An 18,087-nucleotide genomic window follows, 5' to 3' on the forward strand; every position below is an offset into this window, starting at 1 on the left:
AGCACGTTGTTGTATCGAAAAGGTGCTAAATCTTGCCGACATAGTCTTTTCACTTACAAAGGCTTCACTTGCCTTCAGTTCTTTCACTTATTCATTGATCCGAATCTCCATTAACACCAAGCTTCCTACTGCACAAATCTCATGACATCTCATCACAACAGTATGTACCAATACTTTGTCTATCTACTTGTGCCCCTATTCATGACAGAATGGACCAGTTCTGATTTCTTGGAGGGCTGAAAGACAGATTGGAAGTCTCTCGCAGATATGAATGTACAGTTGACCTATGAAGTAGTCATAATCAACATTGGTGTGCTTTGCTACTCAGAAAGATCGAAGAACTACAATTTTGAGGGTGATTCTTCAAGGTTCCGTTCATTATGAGAATCAGTGACTGTCCGTAATAGGGCTTGCACGATCTAATCGCCGTTGATGTATGGAACGGATACATACCACGCAACCAGTTCATGAATTCTTCACAGACTCCCACAATCTTTATCTCTAGTCATTGACACAATCAAGACAACTCTAGCGAGAAAAAATCAAAGACCGAAATTTCCACGAATTGATATGAAATAAACCTAGGCTCGACCCACCAGACGAAGTCAATTTGCATGTGCTAGTAGTACTTGTATGCCAGTATGGTGGCTGCCACTGAATTCGTTGAATATCATTTCCTCTCCTGGGATTGTGCATTGGAGTAACTATAGATCAGAGCGATAAGGTTAATGTAGCATTCCGGCCTGAGCCGGGCGAGTTCCCTTTCTTTAACTATTAGGCTAAATTCTTAATTCGTCGTTATTAGTGGATTCCGTCGCCTTAGATAGGAAGCTCCCTCGATATAAACTGTTGATGTTGCATTTTGTTTCGTCCACTCGTTTGACACCGTGATACCAAGCACCGGCATACTAGCGGCAGATTGTATGCAAAGCATCCACAACACGCACAAGGGGCAGATATCTATCGTGGGGTAAATGGGTCCGATGACATGTTGTAGAACCTCAAACAGGCGATCAGCCCCGACGCAGAGATTGGAGATTATTGAAATGTGCTCAATAGAACCATGGAAAGATCGGCTTCTTACACTGCTCATTGGCGCTTCAGCAAAGATATAAGGTAACAGGGTAACATGGTTGTCAACTCGTCCTTAGGATCCCTCCACTTCCCCTGTCAATCCTACTAATAATAACAGCATGAACCAATGATTCACAAGAGATTATCTCGTGTATTGCACGCTTCGGTCCAAAGTATACACTTTGGTCTTCTCGTTCTTTCATTTTATTACCCAGATGTATTTGGGTGATACCCACCATCTTTAGCACCTTCCACCGACCACTAAAGTATAAAACGTACTGCCAAGTGCTTGCGAAATGGACGGCTATGCTTTTCTTCATCTCTGCTAATTGCTCAAGATGAAGTTTCTGTCGATCATATATCTGTGTTTTGCAGCGATATTTTCAGTCTCTAATGCTACAGAGCTGGTCAAAGATGACACAATTGGTGATATATGGGAAGCTATTGAGTCAGCGACTACTTGTGCGGGATGCAACGTAAGTATATGATACATTTGTTCCGATATTTATATCTTCGCCGATTTTGGTGACAGATTTGAAGAAGCCTCTGCTCTAAGATTGTTGTGGACATTTCTTCAATTACTGATAAAAAACTAATGCGGGTGAAACCAGGCCATATTATTGCTACTCAAAGGCGTCGCGGCTTTTGGCGATACCGTTTTTGTCGACACTTTGACTGAAATATGTAAATTGGCTGGCGTGAGTTTCCCTACTGTTGCTCTTGGATGAATGGTTGTGTTGATTTTCTTGAAGGTTGAGGATTCAGATGTTTGCGCAGGTGCAATTGGCCTGGAGGGGCCAATTATTGCACAAGACTTGCGAAAAATGACTTTAGGATCACACACGTCACAGCTGTTTTGCATAACATTCTTTGGATTATGTGATTTTCCAGCGGTTACTCCATACAATGTTCCATTTCCAAGTCCCAAGCCTGCTACCCAGCGCCCAGCTGTTAGTGGCAAAACACCTCTGAAAATTGTACATTTCAGCGACATTCACGTGGATCACGAGTATGAAGTTGGAGCGAATACCAACTGCACAAAGCCTATCTGCTGTAGGCCATATACATCCGCCGATGCTCCTGGTAACAACTCATATCCAGCTGGCGAATATGGAAACTACAATTGCGATGCTCCTGTAAGCTTGGAAGAGAGTATGTACGCGGCTATAAAGGAGGTCGCTCCAGATGCTACAGCAACGCTCTTCACAGGTGACATAGTTGAAGGTGCTGTCTGGCTTGTCAATTCAACTGGTAACATTGCGGATATAAATGATGCTTATAGTCGAATGTCGGGCTTAAAAAATCTCTTTGCGACTACTGGAAATCATGAATCGTCACCAGTCAACTCTTTCCCCCCAAAAGCAGTTGGCGTCACGACTAATCAATGGGTCTATGATACCCTTTCCACAAATTGGATACCATTTATTGGTTCTACTGCTGCTTCCTCAGCCGATAGTTTTGGTGCATACTCGACGCTCCTACCAGGAGGAAACCTGAGGGTCATCTCTATTAATACTAATCTCTACTACAAATCTAACTATTGGCTCTACGAAGCGACCATGGAGACTGATCCTTCTGGGCAACTGGCATGGTTAGTCACTGAACTCCAGGCTGCTGAAACTGCTGGCCAAAGAGTTTATATTATTGGGCATATGCCTATGGGGTCTAACGATGCACTTCACGATGGCTCGAACTATTTCAACCAGATTACCCAAAGATATTCCGCTACTATTGCTGCTCTGTTCTTTGGTAAGCTCTTCCTAAATTACTATCTTTTACTCGCTAACAAAATTAGGTCACACTCACCGCGACCAATTTCAAATCACATACAGCAATTACAGCTCCCAAACTGCAGCCAACGCCATCGAAGTATCCTACATCATTCCCTCCATGACTCCCACCTCCGGCTATCCCGCCTTCCGCGTCTACTCCGTAGATCCCGTGACATACGGTATTCTTGACTTCACAACCTACATCGCGGACTTCTCTCTCACTTCCTCCACTCAATCAGCTCCAACATGGAAACCCTATTACTCTGCTAAGGCTGCCTATGGCCCTCTAGTAACCCCACCTCTCACTTCCGCAACCGCAGAACTAACTCCCGCCTTCTGGCACAATCTCACCACCGTATTTGCAAGTAATCCTACTGTTTTCAACCAGTACATCGCGCGCAAAACTAGAGGGTACAATGTAGAAACTTGCACAGGTGATTGTGCAACGGAGGAAATCTGTCAGTTGAAAGCGGCGGAGAGCCAATATAATTGTGCGACTATCAAGCCCGGAATTAGCTTCAAAAAGAGAAGTGAGGGGAGCGAGCGATTGGAGAGAAGAATTGGTAATGTAGTGGAAACCCTTGGGGGAGATTGTGAGGGTAGTGTGATTAGACCAATTTTGACAAAGTTGGCGGCACAGGAGGGATTGCTGGAGAGTGCATTGGAGATGGCAAAGATGAAGGCTAGGAAGTAGGGGGGTTCGATGGTAAGAGGAGGATATAAATTTTCGAAACTCGAAATTGGACTTTGGGTTGAGAAATATGCTTGTGATACTTTGACACGTGTGTGCTCAAGCGTGTGGGATATTCATAGTGATACACAGACTCAAACATAACATTTTCATCAACCCTGCCATGGCTTCTAATAAATGTACCTTTCTACGTATTATTGTGCTTCAGAAGCTGGGATCACAGTAACAGGGAATGATATCAACAAATTTAGCTCAACTGTCGTCGTTCATAAAATCCAATGTTTCATTAGTGTGGCGCTTCTAGTGAGAGAGTGGAAAGTGGAGAATTCTTGAGCTTTGGCGGTGGATTCAATATTTCTGACCATATAATTTTCTCTCCATAGCCATTATTTGAAATTTCTGAAAGAATCAATGCTTCCTAAACATTGTGGTAAACATAACCGATATCTAAAAATAAAAGAAATGGTGAAGATAGAAACTAGTGACACGGTAAGACTTGGTAAGAAGTGGTTAGAGGTGTCGTTTTATCTGTATTATTCTTGCTAAGAGACAAAATATAGATTAATCTTCACTATTGAGAAGTATAGAGCCACAATCGAAGAATTTCCACTCAAGGTTCCCTTGATTGTAATCCTTTTAGCCGAGCAGATGGTTTGTCGATGCTTGAAACGCGGACATGTTGAGTTTCTGAGCTCAAGTCGGCAGTGGATACCGCATGGCTATAGGTTTCTTAAGCTTGAGCCATCTCAGTTTCAGAGATATGAAAGGAAAGTGGTCATAGGGCTAAGTTGTATAGTCTCGGTAAAGAGAATTGGCATGGACCGGTAAGCTAGTTGAGTTCTTAGTTCTTCAACGAATCGTTGCTATCAATTTTAGGTCTTTCATCCGTATGTATAGATCTATTATGTTATATATCTCTCTCTATCTCTATCTCTCTTATGTCGCGTATCATATTGCCTTCGTAGCTTTCAGCGTGCCGTATGCATATTCGGTGACTTACTAATATTAGCGCATCAAAACTTGTATATATACTTGCTAATAATTGATATGATCTTGGTAAGATGTCACTTCATCGGTTTATGTAGAAGATGAAACAATGTAACTGAAATGTTGCTTGTTCTTGTTTACTTGTTTTCCAATAAGTGAATCACTGGGTTGATTCTGATTCACCTTCTGTCAAACACTCTCCTAACAATGACCTTTGTACTGTCGACTCAAAAGCTATCACTATTACTAGAACGCTCTGTCTTAATTGAGTTTCAATCTTTAGTTTTCTTAGTTGCCTCTTAATAATTCTTGATTTCTTTTGTCCTTTTCGGCACTTCAATCATCCCGTTTCACGTCAAATCACGTCGTCACAGCTTTTCTTCTTCTCATATCTTTCACGGCAACCTTTCTCTTCTTCTGGTCCAAGTTTGTTCAAGTTTATAGCAGCTTGGATAGATTCAAACTAGAATTCTACCACCAGTTCTAACTCACCGAGCCTCCTCTTTCTCGTGAACTCTGTCCATCTGACACTTCTGCAACCTCGATTCGATCCACTTCCTACCTACATCAGCCTTTCACGAGCCTTCAGCAGTACCAAAAATCACTTGAATAACTCCTATACCACCCAATTTTGATTATTTGGGTCTTTTCACAACTAGCTGCATAGACCTACTGCTTATTACTTAACTGCAAGTTATCGATCACTTTAAACTCTACTCATATTTTTCATCCACTCAGTTGCATGTCCCCAATCTATGAGAGTGATTCAAGCTGGTTGTCAAGAACTTAAAAATTGTGTATAATTTCTCAACGACTATAGATTGCTAATCTTTGATACATAGTCTCTAATTAGATTTTCTTATTTTTCAAGTCGTCTGACTGAGCCTCAGACTTGACTTTAGAATGTTACTCTGCTTCCCTCTAAAACAGTATTTTGGCCATACAAAAACCGACACCGACACCGAACCCAGAACTTTCATACATCTTGTGCGACACGGAGAAGCATACCACAATCTAGGACACATCAACAAAAAAATCAACCCTAAATCTTACGACATCCAAGATCCCTATCTTACCCATAAAGGCATCGAACAAGCCAAATCTACCAGGCAGCAAATGACAAAACGTTGTCCTGTCCCCAACCTCGTGCTCACATCCCCTTTAATTCGCACTCTCGAGACTTCACTCCACATTTTTCCTTTCGCCAATGACGTTAGTATCTATCCACAGCCGCAAATCGTCGCATATGATGAATTAAGGGAGAATGGAACATATTTGTGCAATGTTCGCCAGAAAACGTTTGATTTAACCAATAATTATGAACACAAAGGGGTGGATTTTACTGCGCTATCGCCTGTTGTTCCGCCGATGAAGTGTGTACTTCGCGGGAAACAGCGTGCGGAAATTGTTCGGAAGCAAATACTAGTCATTTCGAAGCTTATAAGAAAAGAAGGTGGGCTTTGGAAAGGGGTATATATACAGGGTGCTGGTCGGGATATTGTACCACATCTGCAGGTCGAGCAGGATATACATATTGTGGTGGTTTCTCATGGGTCTTTCATGGAGTATTTGCTTCCACGTGAGCTGTGTTACTTTCTCGTCGATTGTGGTACCAATTACTAATATCATTGATATAGTTTCACATACAATCCAGCCAGGTTGGCAAAAATTCAAGCCCGCGGAGATGAGGACATATGTAATGGATGAAGATGGTCATTTGGACGAAACGGTAGAGTCTAGAGGGGCTAGAAGTACTGCTGTTTTGCAAAAGGTTAGCTTGAGTCTCACTAGCGCTTCTGATTGAATATATCTTCTCATTTAGAGGCTTTGTGCTAAATTTCAAGATAGGAAAACGTTAAAGAGTACCATTGGAATTTGTTTGAAATATTAATATGGATCATGGGGCTGCTTCTATGTGGATTTAGAATCATCTTCAATGTTGTGAGGAAGAACAAATCAAGCAGACTGTATTTAGACTATTTAAATTCTCGGAATGGATATACTTGAACTACTTGAGCATGTTTGAGATTCTAATAACTCAATGTTAAAAGGATCATTTATTAGAATCCAAAGTCAATGGCAGTAAGAGTTGATTGAACACAATCAATGACAATATCAATCTCTCAGGATGATAAGGTTCATCAGAAAGAAAGTTTACCTACATCGAATGTCCTTGCAAGCGAAGCCCATCTAATCGACAGAATCGGTGTTTTCTGTTCTATTGATTCATTATTAACACAATATGCTCAAAGAAGTTAGATAGGCTAGCCCGCAAGACTTCTAAAAATATCGATTATCATCGAAAGAATGAACCTCTAAATATTTCAGCCAAGCGAACATTCAGATTATTCCCCCTCAAATTAAACGAGAATTCACTACCAAAACATGCTTCATCATTCAATCACCAAATAATGGCGCCGATTGAAATCATAAAAGTCGTCATAGAAGCACTACTTGGTATACAAGTCTGTAAACAAGATTTGAATTTTTTTATTTGGTATATTGCAACCTAAAACTTGGATTTTACCCAAGCATCTTGTAGTAAACTCCTCGCTTTATATCATCAATATGTAGCGTGCTACTAATATAGATATTTCACGAATTCATGATTGTTTCAATAAAGACAAAACGGATTATCGAGAAACACAATATTATCGAGTATCCTCATGCTAGATTGATTTTACTTTAGATATCCTAGAAGATTGCACTATCCTAATATCTTATCCCATCCAAATACATGTGAAATTGTTTCTCATCTTACGAAATGATCTTCTTTCCATGTCTAGCATTCCACAATGGATCTTTCTCAACGTTCTCATCCCTCTTCTTCATAACCAGGGTATTTCTATCCTTCTTCCTGTTAACCACTGGTTTCTTCTCCTTAGTCTTCGAGTTTCTACTCAATACATCTCTCTTTTCATACGGTAAGCCAGCACCTGCAACGCAAGCGCCGCCGCCCCAAGCTGCTGTAGCAGCAGCCTCCCATACCTTCTCTACGTCTGTGATCATGGGTGCTGTCCAGTACAATCTGCAGTCTGCTTCTTCAACTACGTATTGAGCTGGAAGTCCATCGTCGACATTGTCCGGGAGAATGGCATCTCTCAGGTTGATTGATGTAGCGGTACTTCTTTCAATTGGGAAGGTTGTAAGACGGTTTAAAATGGCGATATCTTCAGGTGTTGCGTTTGGAGATGAGGCGGCAAATTGTGCATAAGAGTATATGCTATCGAAGGAAAGTACTTGTGCTCCTTTGATACCACCTACACCTTGAATAGCACCGCTCGAAGGTCGACCGCCAAAAGCGATGGATTTGACACCTGCTTGAACACGCATGAATTCGCTGAAAAGAGTACAGGTTGAGGCGCAGTAGCCGTCGTAGATCATGACGATATTTTCGGCGGCAAATGGTTGGGTCAAGTTACTTAACGATCCATATCCGGAGATCTCAATACCCATACCATATGTGGAGTTCACAGTAGTAAGAGGATCATCAAGGTTCCAGCGCATGAGGTTCGTGTAGTTATCACCCTTGTAAACATGAGGAGCGAACTTGTCCTCGAAGGTCAAGAATGGCTGATTAGTCAAATTGTAATCATATCGGTAATTGAACCAATTTTCATACTCGCTGATCAAGTCTGGAGAAGCTGTATTTGGGTCATCTTGCATGACGTTAGTTTCAAATGTGAAATTATCAAAGATCAATGGATTATCACTTACAATCTGCCGGGATATCTGCTGAAAATATCTTGGATATCGTATTGAACGTATCATGCTCTCTCATTCTACTAAATCCATCTTGAACAATGTGAGGAAAGAGTTGTCGAAATTCATCATAGCCTTGCAAGATGTAACCACCCCCATTTGCTTGTAAGTCGACGATCAATTTTGTCTTTCCATCTCGAACTGCATCTGCAAGGAAGGTTTGGGTGACGGCTTGGAATTCTGCAATTGACTCGGATTCGAATGCCAAAAGACTCAAGACTGCAACATCCTCGAAACCAGGCTCGCTTAGATAATATCCACCGACGATAGTGTCACTAGTAATGACAACAGGCGTTGGGTATCCAGTAGCTGTCACAGTAGCGGCTGGGGGCGCTGATGCAGTAGCTTCAGCGGATTCAGTGGTGGCTGGTACGCAAAACTTTTGGTAAAAAGAATTTCCATCAGTGACACCAGTGAAGTCTCCTTTCACATTGGCATAGTTCTCTGTAACTAAAGTTGTACCATTTTCGAAGCCGAAGGTAGTATTTGCGCCTGGATAAATGTATCGAATTCGACCACCAGATGCGAAATACCCCTTGGAAACACCTGGTGAGTATAGTTAGCATAATCAACGAAATGTAGCAGTTATATAATGCATGAGAAGAGCTATGCTTACCTCCTGCAACAAATGCTTTCTCGTAGAACATGGTATTGTATGCAGAATCTGCGTCTTGGTTGAAAGAGGCTTGAAAGATCCAATCTTCTACATACTTTACCGCATCAACACCGTTTATTTCTGTGACCTCAGAGGCTTCCGATGGTGCAGAAGTAATGTCCTCTAAATAACTGATTAGCACTGTTATTCTGATATAAGGTATCGTCCTCAAACTTACCATATAAGTAGATTTTGGGGACTTCGACTCCATCACTGCTGATAGACACCAAAGATCTCTGACGGCGCCACTCAAAAGCAGCTGTGAGAAGATCCGGATAGACTACAAAGTGACCATCGTGTGCCGGGGTAAAGACTTGATACAAATCTTGTTGAAATTCGTATTCATTTGCATACACGCCACCCTTCTCAAGATTGGATTTGATAGAAGCAAGTTTGCCCAATGAATCGAATGGAGGATAGAAGTAATCTGCTGGTGGGTCCTTGAGATCCGCAAGATCTTCCAAAGTCAGCCAAAGAGTGTACTTTGAGAGCCTCCATTAAGAGTAGTCTAATTGAGAGCACAATTCTAGGGTACCTCTATTTAAGGAACATCTTTACAAATATAATTGATGAAAGATGGCACATACCAGACTGCCATTCAACATATGGCTCTAATCCTGTTACATATTCGAGGGCTGCGGTGATGTTCAATGGTACTGAATTGAGACAGTCGTGGGCTAATTTAGCATCAACTGTGGGTGTAGCTAAAGGACAAAACAGTCAGTCTCAATATCAATGAAATCTAGTGACACCACTCTGTCGTAGATTATGCTCAATCTATATAGGAGCTTCAAAAATAGATATGGACTTTTTTTGGAGATGTGAACTCTGTGTGTGTAGTCTGACCACCCGGTACACTTCTTCACTCTTGAGATTCACTTTTTCATGTATTTCCACATACCTGATGGGGTTGCGACTTTAGCAACTGATGCTAGACTACTAACAATCCCGCAAGCTGCGAGTGTAGGTGTACCTGTACCGGTAGCTATGCCAGTACCAGTTGCTGTACCAATAGCAATTGTTGAATTGTAGCCGTGTTCGTATCTATATGGACTCATTGCCATACTGCATGGCATTCCAGCCAGAACAGCAAGCAAGAGAGCCATATTTGAGGAAGGCATTTTGATTGAAGACCAAAAAGTGGCAAACCCAAAAATCACCTCGCAAAAGGTAACGGGCGAGACAAGAGAGAGAAACAAGAGAAAGAAGGCGAATTAGAAAATGAATCAGAGCATTGTCGTTGACATATATATTGACATATTTCTGATTGCCGCCAATTGGCCAAGAGCTTCTAAGTACCATATTGGCAGGTTCTACTCCCCAATGGGAATGCTTCATCTTCAGACCTGCTTCATTGGGTAAAGTGGGATGGTGCTGCATACTGCCACTACTTATCACGAATCTCGATAAACATGGATAACAGCATTCATTGGAGAGAAGCCTGGTAAAAGCTTCATTTCGCCATGCAATCCAAGCTTGATTGGTCCTGTGCCTGAATGATCTTCGACGTATCTCTTTGTCAAGCAGAAGACTGCTGCTGCTGATGAGGCCTATGAAGGAGCTTTAAGACCAAGGCGGTCAAAGCAGGTGGATTATGCAGTGCTAGATACGAAGTACATAATATTTGTACTACAGGGAATGAATTGCTATGACAATCGTGCGATACGATGAATGTTGTTGTGATGTTTGAGTCCGATGCATGGAGGAGGTACAAACCATACTCAGGCATACTTTCCGTTGGGAGGAGCAAAGTTTGTGCTTTGCTAGCTAGCTGCTAGTTTACCGTTACCGTTCCCGTTACCGTTGCCGGTACCATTGCCCCGAGAGCTGCTAATCATAAGCCACCAGACGTGGCGCTCAAACCGAAGCCTTACCATTTTAGGCCATTTTTGCTCACGTGGTATTTGATTGGATAGATAACCAAGATAAACTATAAATGACTATTTTGATGCTTTTTGTTTCTCTCGATTATCCAATCTTTACTTTCCCAACCTTCTTTTTAACAGCGACCACAAAATATCAGAACGGACCGCCACGACGCTTTTGTTGCACTACAAGAGGCAATTCTGAATTGCCTTCATGGTCAAAACGTCTTAGTTTCATCTGACATCTCTCATGTCACGTCCCACACAAGATTCGTTGCCACCTCACTGTCACTGTCTGCTCAAGCAAACGCGCCACTTTTATATTCCAACCAAAATTCCAACACTTACACAAAGACTTTTCAAGCCGTTAATATCAGCCTATGCATTGGGAATATAAAGGCATGGGAGCTCTTACTCAAACTGAAGCTTTTGATGCCGACTGTATTTAGTCCTTCAGAGTTTCTGACCTGGACCACACCACTTTCTCTGTTCTAATCTTTCGGCGACGGTTATTTGAGAAGTCTCGTACGACCAGAGCTGCAATTGAATCCTGTCCCCGGGCTTATTCATATCGGTTGTAAATCCGTGTCCACCAGTATTTTCGGACCAGGTATCGTAGTCGCGGCCACCTCCCGAACAGTACCCACCAATACCCGATTTTTTGGTACAGAAATCGCAAGTAGGAATTTGAAAAATCGGGTCCGAATGTGAACCAGGAAAGCAATTGCTCTCTTCCGCAAGTTCGGCATTGGATGACTCCTCATGAAAGGTCAAGGAGTTTGCTTGGCTGTGGACCTTAGCCGGCGCCTTACCGCCGATGCCAATGGATTCGTCGACTGTACTTGAAACTCTGCTTGCGTTGTGGTTTTTGGCAACATGGCTGCTCTTGTGCACGATGGCCTTCTTTCTGTCGGTTGTCAATTAGTACCCAAGCAATATAATTGTGAACCTGTGCGAGGGTGGAAAGCTCACGACTTCTTCGTCATCTTGACCCTTGATAGAGTAAGTGTTAATTCTCTTTCTATAATGCTTACTTGTTGACACAGAGTGGGACAGTGTCATCTTCTTATCTTCTTAGAATATACTTCGAACTGCCAAGAACGAAGCTATCTGGAGATCGTCAGTTGGGAACCGGTGGGCAGCAACGATTCGATGACACAACCTATCTTTGAGGTGCAGAAATCCTGCAATGGCCACTCGGTCATTCTTGATAGTTTAAGACACTTGATAGCTATTGGGTCTGACACTAGTCCAGCTTCAAAATTAATGCAGACTCGAGTATTTGAACTCTACAGAACAAAGATTGTGTTAAAAGATTGGTCCACATACCGTGAGCGGCACCTGCCATTCAAGAACAATCCTATAGTTCTTGATTTTTAGTGGTCAAAGGTGGTATCTGTTGGACTAATGAGGCCGTATTGCATCCGACAGGTTCGATTTTGGAAGCTTCTGATCGAGTGGAGACCATCTTTATCCCAGGGTAACTCCAGTGCCGCATAATTGCAATCTTCTAGGAAGCCTTATTTTTATTCAAGCTGCAGATATCATGGTCTAAATGACCCAGAAATCTTTTCGCTATCGACGACTATGCCGCTAGCTCATGAAATTAACATGCAGGCTTCCGACAACACTTCATGAATTGACCGCCCTTCCTTGCCATCTCTGATTTTTGCGAATGGCTACCCAGCGTACCCCTTTCATGAACTTTTGAGACATTACTCGGGCAATGCCATCGTAATACAACCAAGATTATTGTGGAGAATGACAGTGAAATCTCTGTTTAGTCAATATGGGAATTCTTTTCTCGCTCCCCATTGCGGGAACGATTCCAGACAACGGATGGCTGCAGCCTCCTCATGTTTTGATTTTGGGCGCTTTTGCAGCGGTGTTTCTCAGACAGGGCGCTGAAGGATTCGAAATCTCGGTGTGCATAATGCGCGCAGCATGCGTGGTTCTGAATTATATTTGCGCTGGCATGCGTGGGAATGCGTGTTTGCCTTTCAAACAATCACCCCATTTCTTACCATGCACATATCTTGGAAATTCTTGTTATTTTGAGATGAGAAAAGCGATTCAATTTGCCTATCCAGTGTTCTTACAACCACTGGGGTTTTGCAGTCTTATGTCAGGTGAACGCCAACAGAAAACCCAGCCATAGGGTAAACGGTTACATTAATTAGGGGTACCCAGAACAATGGCTACCTACGTACACTACCAAGACCGACGAGGAAAGTTTCAAGTTCACGCAGAGGCCGTGGTCGAAATCAATGTGCAGAATTTATATTAATTTTTAGCACCACATGACGAGAGATGTGCATCAAAATTTCTTTGCGTTCCAATTTGGGTATTCTATCCGTTGACTTGGTCGGTCTTCTTACCGCCCCAGGATGCAAAGGTTTGTATTACCATACCGAAAAATCCTCTTGAGCACACATCTCAACGCAAGGGGTTTCCCGGTGCCAACTTGATGTTGCCCAACTGTCCTCTTACTCCTAAAAGTGCCACACAAAATAATGCACCTCGTCCTGTCTCGCAGTTCCGTAGAATTTTGACACCGTCACCCTCGACAATGCCACCGGCGATTACCATGTGAATTGTGAATATGGGCATGTCCCGATGACTCGAAATAAATTCAAGTTGGGCTTATTCTCCTTCGTCGCTACCTAATCTTCTTTTTTTCAAGAACTTGACAATTACACGGCAGATTTCACTGTACGGAACCCTAAGGGTATGGTAAGACCAAGGGTTCACTCAGTGGGTTTTGAAAATGCAACCCCTGCAGATGTGCGACAATGAAGCTTGTATATCATTCGTAACTTCGCCAAAGTACCACTGCAGCGGTGGGGAAAAGGCTCCGTATAAACTCCGTTTGGTCATCTAGTAACAGTTGTTCCCGATTTGCAGATGATCGCAAATGACCAAATCTGACATGTCCTATCAAGCAAATACCCAACTCAATTTGCGGTATGAGTTGGTGGGATTTTGCATCATTCCCATGTTCCGTCTTTCTCTTGCTGGGATACATATGTAAATGGTTTGCTTCAGATGCAATTGAAATTGTCTTAGCATCGGACTAGAAGACTGATGACTTTGTCAACCCATTGTCTTGTCACTCCATCACGATCAACATTCAATACGGTATCATGCTATACGATACCACTGGTAGGACTGACTTTGGTAGGTAATAATGGTATTTCACCGTTTCCCGTCGCAAAAACATGAGATGGAAATAATGTGACATGATATGATATGATATTCGATTAGTCAACCATCATGAGAGCGATATGTTTTTATGTTTGCCTCTGTGATGTGAGTATTGTTGACGTTGTCGTTGATGTCTGGACAATCTAGAAAAGAACCCTGCATTCTGGAGAAAAGCTAAGATGCGGGTACTAATCGACGGTAACGTCACCGGGAGGGCTGATATGGAAGGAAGCTGAAGCTTTGACCTGTGATTGTGGTACCTTCTCTCGAGCTACTCAGAATGCTTGCCGATAGGTGCATATAGGTATATAGCATTGATATATCAGTCATGGCCAGTAGACAATGGAATGCTATGAAAACAACGAATTGGAAAAAGGAAAGAGGATATCACATCAAGAGTTACTCTGAGCAAGACGAAAGGCCAACGCCATCAAATACCTATGGATAAATCATGATATCCAATATCTAGCTGTTTGTCATACGATTTCCCTGCCCATGCCATGCCATCCATCCATTGTCTAGAGCGACTAGGACGGACAGCCTAGCCAACCACGCCAACCAGCCCCAGCTGCTCTACCCTATTGCGGTTTACCCCACAACATTACATCAATCCAATCCTTACCTGCCCTCGGCCAATTCCTCTTTTATTTTCCTAAGCTATAAAACTATAGATATATCAATGGCTCCCGACTTAAACTCACTTCCTCCTTCACGATCATCAAATACTTCACCTACCATGTCCCGCACAGCTCCAAATCCAGGCGAGAGCCCCGCACATATGAATGTACGAGCTCAAAGTCCTTCTCCATCGCCACGCTCTGCATCCACGTCGCTCCAAGCTGCTGCTGCAGTTAACGCGGGCCTCCAACAAGAAGAAAATACACGACGTATGTTCCTTTTCTTTTTTTCTCCTTTGACTCGCTACAATTGTACGGTCAATACAAACGACGGCTAATCTTAAATGTAGGTGGTTCTACAAGCCGGCATCGACAAGCTTCGACAGCTTCACACTCAGGCAGAAGACGATCAACAGTTCTGAATGCTTTACAAATGAATGATCCAACCTTACCACCTCAAGGGGAAATCGTGAGCGAAAGTCAAAATCGTACAGCCAGCCCGATGTCACTCACAGGGTCACCTATCACTGCAAGTGGTGATCATCGACATTATCGCGCACCTAGTCTTGGCGAAATTCATCAGGAATTGGAACAAGAACAAGAAGCTCAAGTGGTAAGTTGCTATTCTATCAGAAGATTTTCCGAATTTTCAGCTCAACAATTGATCTCTCTTTCTTCCAGAATCGCCTTTTGCATATGATTCGAACTCAACAACAACAACTCCAGCAATTACAAGCTGCTAGTGGTCAAGTGGCAGGATCTGTTGCCATAGAGGAATCTACTCCAACATCTGAGCGATCCCTATCATTTTCGACTCAAAATATCCCTCCAAATGTCACGTCGGCAGTCCAGGCTCCCCGATCACCCGTTACTGCAATGCATCCTCGAACTTCCTTCGATGTTGCACGAGAAAATCTGAGCCGGCGATCCAGAACACCAAGTCGAACTGCATCTCCTAGGTTAAGATCTACATCTATAAGCAATGAAGGGGGAGACTCATGGAATTTGGGTGGTCGTGATGAAAGTGCATATTATCAAGCCGAAACCCAGACAATGATTCGAGAGAATCAAATGTTGCGTCAAAGAATTCGAGAATTGGGCAAGTCAAATTCCATCAATTTTTTTCTTAACATCTCTTCATACTAACTAATAATGATTAGAGCGGCAAGTTAGTGAACAGCATGTAAATTCCTCGATAACACACGAACCTGCCACGAGCTCCCATCTAACATCTTCCACCTCTCTTCCTGAAGAAGCAACACCGCTTGTTGCTCCGACAGAGGAGCCGAAACAAGATTGACACGATGCAAACACTCAGAGACTTTCTTTATGTATGGGAAATACTGGGGGCTAGAGGCGTAATAAATGATTCCACGGATCAAGTGTATCCAGATTGTAAACTTTACAGAATTTTGGCGTTGGTGTGTTTGCTACAACGGTTATTGCTGGGCAGTGATGGAGCTACCTACGAGTCCAAAGGCGCGTGTGAGAAGGTTTCTCATTCCTAGAATCAAGATTTAACCACAACTCAACCCGTAATGAATTATATTCTTTCAGGTCTTTAGGATTCCATTCAGATGAAGATAGTGATAGCCTTGTCTTTGAGCCTTGTGAACCCCTGCATTTGCACGGAAGCTCCCCGCACTCGTGCCATTGCATCATACACAATCTTACGCAACGACAAGCTATTGAATCCTTATGATCTAACAGCTTGAATTTGGGCTTATTGATCGAAAAAAAAAAGAAGAAACCTTGTGAACATGTTTCGCAACTCCATTCGAGGTCAACGAGCCTCAAAATTTATGCAGCGACGATGTTTCACAAGTACTATCTCACGACAGGCTGATTTTACACATGCTGTATATCCCCTTCCATAGTACCACCGACATGTTCTTGCAATTGAATGCTAATATACCAAGGTTATCGGCGGAGGTGCAGTAGGCCTTGCAATTGCGAGACAGTTGGCAGGTAGAGATGGGACAAGCACATTACTTCTCGAGCGAAATAGTGCCGTGGGAATGGAAACCAGTTCGAGGAATTCTGAAGTCAGTATCTCTCATTTAATATCTCTTCTATATTGTTAATGCACTAGAATATATGTCGAGATATTCACGTCAACACTTACAATCAGCTGATAACTTTGCCATAAGGTCATCCACGCTGGTCTTTATTATGGCGCCGATTCCCTCAAAACCAAAGTATGCATTCGGGGTCGTCAGATGCTCTATGCCCTCTGCGCCCAATACAACATCCCCCACAAAAACATGGGCAAATGGATCGTAGCCCAAACAGACCAACAATATGAAGAACTTGTCAAAGTCCACGAGTTCAGCAAAACGCTCGAGAATGTCCCGACGCATTTCGTATCGTTGAAACAGGCGGCCATTGAAGAACCATATGTGCGCGCGCAAACGGGGATTCTCGCAAGTCCTTCGACGGGAATCGTAGACTCGCATGCGTATATGCAATTTCTGCATGGGGATTTCGAGGAACGCGGTGGGGATACCGCGTTGAATAGTAATGTGGTTGCCATTACTCCATTAGGGAATAAGGGGAGTCTGGGCTGGGAAATCCTCGTGCGGGATAAAGCGAGCGGGCAAGAAAATACATTCACCGCGGAAAGCATTGTCAATTCCGCCGGCTTGGGAGCTTGCGATGTGAATAACATGATTGTGTCTCCTGATCAACATCTCACGCAGTATTACGCAAAGGGGAATTATTTCTCCTATTCGCCCAGCACGCCCAGCACCAAACATCTTATCTATCCGGCGCCGGAGCCGGGGCTCGGAGGCCTGGGCACGCATCTCACGCTGGATATCGCGGGACGTATTCGCTTTGGACCGGATGTGGAGTGGGTTGATAGCGCGGAGGATTTGGCGGTGAATAGCTCGCGCTTGCCGCAGGCGATCGAGCAGATTCGACGATTTTTGCCGGATGTGAAGATTGAGGGGATTCAACCGGATTACGCGGGCATTCGACCGAAGTTGGCGAGGGGCGGGGCGGTGGGGAGTGGGAAGGGGTTTCAGGATTTTGTGGTTAGGGATATGGCGGGGGAGGGCTGGAGTGGGTGGGTGAATTTGTTGGGTATTGAGAGTCCGGGGTTGACGAGCAGTTTGGCGATTGCGGAGGTGGTGGAGGGGGGGTTGTATAGGTGAAATATGGGGGGGGGGATAATGAATTATAATTATGATTGATAGTATAATAGTATATATGATGAGTGAGGAGACATATCCAGATACGACTATCCATCCATCCATCCATCGATACCCACCAAGAATAGGCAGAGAAACCCCAAGCAAAGAAAACAACCGAATCATCATACGATCGAAATAGCAAAACGAGATATCAAACCCAACCCACCAAATCATTCCCGGGCTAAAGAACCGACGGATGTAAATAGGTAGATCGATAGATACATGAGCATCTTTCACACGACACACCCAATCCGATCCGATCCCAG

General features: G+C 43.3%; 6 protein-coding genes across 6 annotated transcripts; 5 read left to right on the forward strand and 1 right to left on the reverse strand.

Annotated features, from left to right (window-relative positions):
• Window positions 1-913: 913 nt before the first annotated feature.
• BCIN_07g04350 (hypothetical protein) lies at window positions 914-3,888 on the forward strand. The gene is made up of 4 exons (XM_024694062.1): window positions 914-1,550; window positions 1,686-1,772; window positions 1,827-2,823; window positions 2,870-3,888. Exons 1-4 carry the CDS (start codon window positions 1,413-1,415, stop codon window positions 3,538-3,540), a joined length of 1,893 nt encoding a protein of 630 aa, XP_024549851.1. The 5' UTR covers window positions 914-1,412; the 3' UTR covers window positions 3,541-3,888.
• An 845-nt stretch (window positions 3,889-4,733) lies between these two features.
• BCIN_07g04360 (hypothetical protein) lies at window positions 4,734-6,424 on the forward strand. Its single transcript, XM_024694063.1, has 3 exons — window positions 4,734-5,213; window positions 5,367-6,103; window positions 6,162-6,424. Exons 2-3 carry the CDS (start codon window positions 5,428-5,430, stop codon window positions 6,326-6,328), a joined length of 843 nt encoding a protein of 280 aa, XP_024549852.1. The 5' UTR covers window positions 4,734-5,213; window positions 5,367-5,427; the 3' UTR covers window positions 6,329-6,424.
• Window positions 6,425-7,158: 734 nt separating this feature from the next.
• Window positions 7,159-10,241, reverse strand: BCIN_07g04370 (hypothetical protein). Its single transcript, XM_001554088.2, has 6 exons — window positions 9,843-10,241; window positions 9,529-9,645; window positions 9,120-9,398; window positions 8,903-9,064; window positions 8,242-8,832; window positions 7,159-8,183 (listed from the first exon to the last, which is right to left on the reverse strand). Exons 1-6 carry the CDS (start codon window positions 10,060-10,062, stop codon window positions 7,282-7,284), a joined length of 2,271 nt encoding a protein of 756 aa, XP_001554138.1. The 5' UTR covers window positions 10,063-10,241; the 3' UTR covers window positions 7,159-7,281.
• Window positions 10,242-10,888: 647 nt separating this feature from the next.
• Window positions 10,889-13,123, forward strand: BCIN_07g04380 (hypothetical protein). The gene is made up of 2 exons (XM_024694064.1): window positions 10,889-11,808; window positions 11,863-13,123. The coding sequence occupies exons 1-2, from the start codon at window positions 11,683-11,685 to the stop codon at window positions 12,184-12,186; spliced, it is 450 nt and encodes a 149-aa protein (XP_024549853.1). The 5' UTR covers window positions 10,889-11,682; the 3' UTR covers window positions 12,187-13,123.
• Window positions 13,124-14,340: 1,217 nt separating this feature from the next.
• On the forward strand, window positions 14,341-16,203 carry BCIN_07g04390 (hypothetical protein). The gene is made up of 4 exons (XM_024694065.1): window positions 14,341-14,897; window positions 14,978-15,240; window positions 15,309-15,726; window positions 15,788-16,203. Exons 1-4 carry the CDS (start codon window positions 14,690-14,692, stop codon window positions 15,925-15,927), a joined length of 1,029 nt encoding a protein of 342 aa, XP_024549854.1. The 5' UTR covers window positions 14,341-14,689; the 3' UTR covers window positions 15,928-16,203.
• Window positions 16,204-16,257: 54 nt separating this feature from the next.
• On the forward strand, window positions 16,258-18,086 carry Bcdao12. Its single transcript, XM_024694066.1, has 3 exons — window positions 16,258-16,486; window positions 16,547-16,672; window positions 16,778-18,086. The coding sequence occupies exons 1-3, from the start codon at window positions 16,388-16,390 to the stop codon at window positions 17,780-17,782; spliced, it is 1,230 nt and encodes a 409-aa protein (XP_024549855.1). The 5' UTR covers window positions 16,258-16,387; the 3' UTR covers window positions 17,783-18,086.
• Window position 18,087: the final 1 nt, after the last annotated feature.

The sequence above is a fragment of the Botrytis cinerea genome, chromosome 7 (genome assembly GCF_000143535.2).
Source record: "Botrytis cinerea B05.10 chromosome 7, complete sequence".
Taxonomy (NCBI): domain Eukaryota; kingdom Fungi; phylum Ascomycota; class Leotiomycetes; order Helotiales; family Sclerotiniaceae; genus Botrytis; species Botrytis cinerea.

Bases quoted from the DNA above. Each gene is read 5' to 3' on its own strand.
- BCIN_07g04350 (XM_024694062.1), top strand. From the start codon at position 1,413: ATGAAGTTTCTGTCGATCATATATCTGTGTTTTGCAGCGATATTTTCA. The intron at 1,551-1,685 runs GTAAGTATATGA...GGGTGAAACCAG, and splicing joins CTACTTGTGCGGGATGCAAC to GCCATATTATTGCTACTCAA. The intron at 2,824-2,869 runs GTAAGCTCTTCC...TAACAAAATTAG, and splicing joins TATTGCTGCTCTGTTCTTTG to GTCACACTCACCGCGACCAA.
- BCIN_07g04390 (XM_024694065.1), top strand. From the start codon at position 14,690: ATGGCTCCCGACTTAAACTCACTTCCTCCTTCACGATCATCAAATACT. The intron at 14,898-14,977 runs GTATGTTCCTTT...TCTTAAATGTAG, and splicing joins ACAAGAAGAAAATACACGAC to GTGGTTCTACAAGCCGGCAT. The intron at 15,727-15,787 runs GCAAGTCAAATT...AATAATGATTAG, and splicing joins TCAAAGAATTCGAGAATTGG to AGCGGCAAGTTAGTGAACAG.
- BCIN_07g04380 (XM_024694064.1), top strand. From the start codon at position 11,683: ATGGCTGCTCTTGTGCACGATGGCCTTCTTTCTGTCGGTTGTCAATTA. The intron at 11,809-11,862 runs GTAAGTGTTAAT...AGAGTGGGACAG, and splicing joins TCATCTTGACCCTTGATAGA to TGTCATCTTCTTATCTTCTT.
- Bcdao12 (XM_024694066.1), top strand. From the start codon at position 16,388: ATGTTTCGCAACTCCATTCGAGGTCAACGAGCCTCAAAATTTATGCAG. The intron at 16,487-16,546 runs GTATATCCCCTT...TAATATACCAAG, and splicing joins AGGCTGATTTTACACATGCT to GTTATCGGCGGAGGTGCAGT. The intron at 16,673-16,777 runs GTCAGTATCTCT...CTTTGCCATAAG, and splicing joins CCAGTTCGAGGAATTCTGAA to GTCATCCACGCTGGTCTTTA.
- BCIN_07g04370 (XM_001554088.2), bottom strand. From the start codon at position 10,062: ATGCCTTCCTCAAATATGGCTCTCTTGCTTGCTGTTCTGGCTGGAATG. The intron at 9,646-9,842 runs GTATGTGGAAAT...TTTGTCCTTTAG, and splicing joins TAAAGTCGCAACCCCATCAG to CTACACCCACAGTTGATGCT. The intron at 9,065-9,119 runs GTAAGTTTGAGG...TCAGTTATTTAG, and splicing joins CCCCAAAATCTACTTATATG to AGGACATTACTTCTGCACCA.
- BCIN_07g04360 (XM_024694063.1), top strand. From the start codon at position 5,428: ATGTTACTCTGCTTCCCTCTAAAACAGTATTTTGGCCATACAAAAACC. The intron at 6,104-6,161 runs GTGAGCTGTGTT...TCATTGATATAG, and splicing joins CATGGAGTATTTGCTTCCAC to TTTCACATACAATCCAGCCA.